General features: G+C 50.6%; 1 protein-coding gene across 1 annotated transcript; it reads left to right on the top strand.

The window, feature by feature from the left end:
* The first annotated feature begins 361 nt into the window (after window positions 1–361).
* LOC117285612 (serine/threonine-protein kinase MARK1-like) lies at window positions 362–4,984 on the top strand. Its single transcript, XM_033762264.1, has 4 exons — window positions 362–368; window positions 826–1,084; window positions 2,305–2,349; window positions 2,965–4,984. Exons 1-4 carry the CDS (start codon window positions 362–364, stop codon window positions 3,317–3,319), a joined length of 666 nt encoding a protein of 221 aa, XP_033618155.1. The 3' UTR covers window positions 3,320–4,984.

Genomic DNA, 4,984 nt, shown 5'->3' with positions numbered 1-4,984 from the left:
GGCTTGGCGGAAGTGGCAGAAGCAGAGGCAGTGCGGACAGCAGTCCCAGGGGCCGGGCCTGCAGCAGGTGGGAAACCCTCCTGTGCACAGAGCGAGTGAGCCGTCCCGGGTCTCAGAAGCAGCCGCTTCTCTCCACCTGGGGCCTGAGCTGTTTGCAGATCAGCCCGAGATCGTTAGGCCAGAACAGTTGAGGACTTTTATCACCCTGCTGTCTGCGGGCCCAGTCAGATCATCCTAATATCCCCTGGGGAACCTGGCTGACTACTCCAGGCTGTTTTTGAAGGCCAGCACTTTCTCGGCTAAGCCAGGGCTCAGCCAGGAAAACAGGTTTTACGTTTCATGCGCTCTTGCCAGTCGTGCGATGTGCTGTGCGTTGTGGAAGGCACTTCTTCACCTCTGCGTGACAGCAGCTGCAGGAGGAATCCTGGCTTAGGTCACTGGCAGAAGGTCGTTCTGGGCGGCTTGGGGCCCGCCCACGTGGCTCCGGGTTTCCAGCTGGCGCTTTTCAGTTCCCCTCGGCTTGGCCCTGGGCTCTGCGTGTCCCTCAGGCTGTCGGCCCTGTCTTGCATCGCAGCTTCTGCCTCCCACCTTGCTTGGGATGCGACAGCTCAGTGGCAGCTCCGGGATGCACATCCTGGCAGACCCAGCTGCCTGCCTGGTGCATCAGACCCCGCCTGTCCCCTGCCTTCTTGGCCAGGTCTCCTCGACCTCTTCTGGAGTGCCGGGCGCCTCCCTTTGCTCCGCCCTCGCAGCGTTGCCCCTGCCGGGCTGCGATTCTTATTGGCAAGTCTGGTGAAGTCACTCCTTGGGCTGCACCCGGATAAGGCCTGGGCCGCCAGGGTGTGCAAGGTGCTGGGCTCAGTCCCAGGACTGAAAATCAAACAAACGCAGAAACCACCCGTGCTCTCCTTGCTTTGGTGCTGTCCAGAGGCCTCGCGGTGGCCTTCACACAGTGTGGCCGCGCCTTCCTCCTCTCCCGCTTCCCCTGCTGTCCCCTCACCTGCCATGTGGGCACCTGGCTGTGTCCTCAGGGCTTGGGACGCCGCCCGAGGTCTCTGCCCCCGTGTCTGTGTGTCGTGTGCAGGTGAGTGTGCGCTAGGTGCAGAGCGCTTGCCCTTCCAGTGTTAGGGCTGCGTGGCAGTTGCCGGGCACCAGCCAGCCTGCGTGCAGGGCCCTGTGCACTGCACCAGTGACCATTCTGGTCTCAGCACTTTCAGACTGAGGGGCAGGAGAGGGGCACTGGTTTATTCCTGTTGCGTTTAATTTTATGTTAAAATTATCATTCTTTCTGGAATAGTTAAAACAGGAAGACCAGGGCCCATGATTTAGCTCAGTGGTTTTGCCGCCTGCCTCGCAAGCGAAATGACCTGAGTTGATCCCCAGTACCAAACAAACAAACAAACAAAAAACAGGAAGACAGCTTTAACCAAAGAGTTCAAGTCAGTGGCTTTTCCTAACTACTTGAAAGCGTGTTGCTTTGTCAAGAAGCCATCTCTTATTAGTTTCGGATTAGTGTAAACTCGACACTCCTATCTAGACAATGAATTACTCTGGAAAATGACAGTGATTAAAATGTTGGTGGACTTCAAAAATATTAATTACCTTCAACATGAGGACAGTTGGTAGCATTTTCTGGGTTTTGTTTCACAGGAGGATACACAGGTAAGATCGGTGTTTGTGTTTAAGACTGAATCCATGATTTTTGACTCAACTTTTCCCAACAGGCTGCCAACTGCTTTGTATATGGATTGTCCACAGAACTTTGAAATACGTTGGTTGCTTATTTAAAAATTAATATTTATTTTCAGAAATACCTACATGTTGAGCTTTTTTTTCTTTTTTTTTTTTTGTACTGGGGATCAAACTCAGGACCTTGCACTTGCGAGGCAATGCAGTGCCACTGAGCTGAATCCCCGGCCCTTTATTTCTAATTACAAGGTTAATTTATATATTTTCTGATCTGAGCAACTACTAAATTTATACATGACAACGTGAAGTTTAATCTTGCTGTTCATAAGTATCAGTTCTCACTTTGGTGTGTACTGAACTAACCTGAAAGATAAATCATGACGTTGAAGTTGCGGCTGGCAGGAGAACGCTCTTGGCTTCTCCTCTTGACGTCCCAGTGTGCGCCCAGTCAGTGCCGGCCCCACAGGGTCACGGTGGGAAGCGTGGGAAAAGGTTTTCGGCTGCCGCGTAGAAGTCTGCTCCACAAGTTAGTCTGCAAGTCATTTTAGAGGCAGGTTTTCTTGGTATCATTTTCACTGCTGTCAGTAAAAATCTCAACTTTCACTTTGTTTTGAGGGATCCGAGTGAAGGGGAAGCCAGTGGCAGAACAGACGCATCCAGGTAAGGAGCTAGCGCCCCTTCTCGAGGCTGGGTCCCCACGCGTGCTCAGGGGCCTCGCTGCGCCGGCACTTAATAGTCGTGATGACGTTGGTGACCGGCAGCGTGTACACCGTGAAGTTTCGCATTGGCGCGGGGTTCTGATGCTGCCCGTATTTCGAGACGTTTAAGCTACTCACCTGGAGTTGCGTGTTTGGTAAAGAGATCGCCTTTCTGTTTGCAAAGACACATCGTGGATCGAATGTCCTGATCCTTTTTTCACCAGTACTTGTAACTGGACCCAGCCTGTGTCCGACTGGCGTGGGTAACGCAGGAGGCCAGGGCGGCCGTGGGTGCAGGACGGTGTGATATGAGCGGTGTATCTCAGGGAGAGGCGTTAGGTTTCACTTTCGGCTGGGCATTTGTTTTTCACGAACAGACGTGTTGAGGGAAACATTAGCCAAGTACTACGGAAGACGCCGACGGCTTTGGGCCTGGCCGCACAGCACCTGTCAGGCGGACTGCACACTGCGTAGCTTTACCAGACGCGGATTAAGAGCACGGGGCTTCTGTCCGTGCTTGGTTTCATCTCTGAGTGGCATTTTGCTTTCCTTCTTTCCCTTTGCCCTCTTCTTGCAGAAGTGCATCCGGGGAACCGAGGGAAAGAGACAAGGAAGATGGCAAAGACTCCAAGCCCCGCTCCTTGCGGTTTACGTGGAGCATGAAGACCACGAGCTCCATGGACCCCAACGACATGATGCGAGAAATCCGCAAGGTGCTGGACGCGAATAACTGCGACTACGAGCAGAAGGAGCGCTTCCTGCTCTTCTGCGTCCACGGGGACGCGCGCCAGGACAGCCTCGTGCAGTGGGAGATGGAAGTGTGCAAGCTGCCGCGGCTGTCGCTCAACGGAGTCCGCTTCAAGCGGATTTCGGGGACGTCCATTGCCTTTAAGAACATTGCTTCCAAAATAGCAAACGAGCTCAAGCTGTAGAGAATCCACACTGACGGGTCCGGGAAGCGCACAGTTCCAAGTGGACTGGTCGCCGTGGTGTGGCCGCGTGAGTCTCCCTGGGTAGAACCTGCCCTCATGCAATAAGGTTATACATAGTCACGAGCTGTACAGTCAAAACCCGTATGAGCTGTAAGAAATACCTGTAGCTTACAAAGTAGGTTCACATGTACAGGTAAGTATATTGTGTATTTCTGTTCATTTCCTGTTCATAGAGTTGTATAATAAAATATGATTGCTTAAAAACTTGTATAGTTGTCCAGATTTCTGCACATAATGTACGATTCATGCTCTGACTTGAAATGTCCTTCCCTGTTATTTACATTCTGGCGGGTTTTTACAATTCTTACCTCCGTCATACAACTTTGAAAATTGTGTCTGGGATTAAAAGTGCACAGAACTTGTCTTTACAGCTGTAGCATGGACTTTAAAAAATTATTTAAAATCATATTTAAATTTCAACCGGAAGCTGATCAATAGATCCATTTATTATACCCAGAATTATTCCTGCTTAGCTGGCTTAGCCTTGTCATGAAACAAGGTTTCATCGAGGAGATACAAAATGTTTACAGTGTTGGCCCTTAGGGTTTCTACACAAAGTACATGAAAAGAACTAATAGCTTCGCCTTGAGCTAACTGGGAAGTGCTGGAGAAAAAAAGTTCAAACCTATGCCAAATTTCCCTTGAACTTCGAAGGGTTTTCTGACCAAGTAATGGCAGCCGCGAGGTTGAAAAGCTTTAGTGCTTCAGCCAGGAGCTCATTTTAGCCTGGCTGAGGCTCGCTGCCTCGGGCGGGAGCCGCAGTGTCCTTGCGGAGACACAATTCTCTGGCAGTGGTGCACTCCCCAGGCTGGTGCGTCACCTAAGAGACAGTGCAGCCCCAGGAACCAGCTGCCTGCCCCGCCCACCGCCTCCGCGTGTTGGACACCGAGGGACTCGTGAGCAGAGCTGCTGCCGGTGACCGTTTATCGTGGAGTTAAGCGTACGTGTTGTTCAGTTTGTCCCACGCGATCAGTTTGGTCTAAGTATTTTGCCAAACTTCTTGTATTTATTTCACATCATTAGGCCTGTAGCGTGCAGCTTTTTGATGGGGCATTTGCCAACTTTTCCTTCGTAATTAGTGACGTGCTATGTAAAGACACTAGTAAAGGTGCATTTTAATACTTGTTATTTTATACAGCATTGGCCCTGGAGGTTGACTGTGCAATGTTATTTAATGTGTAATTACTGTAATATCAGCATACAGACCCCACCTGCCCACTCCTGAGAAATGGTGTACTCAGATGTTATCAGTTTAAAGAAAAATAAAGCTGAAGTACTGTCCTGCCCTGTGTGCGCGCCCGGAGCGCAGGGGTCCTGCGGCAGAGTGGCTTCTAGCCCAAGGTGAACTCCATATCCTTACTGTGCTGTGCTGTAGCTTTTCTTCTGTAACAGTTCTGTTCTGAAATGAAATGTGTTCTTGCCTTAGCAAAGGGTGGCGTTTGGAAAAAAACAGAACAAAACTATGTAGCCCTCTCTGACCTAATGCCCGTCCAGGACTTGGACACAAACCCTGACCCACTTATAGGTGCAGACTGAAACGTTACTTGAAAAGTTCTCGTAATAAAGCACTTGTCTTTTGCTCTCTATCAGAATGTGAATTACCTG

The sequence above is a fragment of the Fukomys damarensis genome, unplaced genomic scaffold (assembly GCF_012274545.1).
Source record: "Fukomys damarensis isolate Sample0158 unplaced genomic scaffold, DMR_v1.0_HiC HiC_scaffold_11, whole genome shotgun sequence".
In the NCBI taxonomy this organism is placed as follows: Eukaryota; Metazoa; Chordata; class Mammalia; order Rodentia; family Bathyergidae; genus Fukomys; species Fukomys damarensis.
The sequence above is the reverse complement of the archived record's forward strand: the minus strand, read 5'-3'. Positions and strand labels throughout refer to the sequence as shown.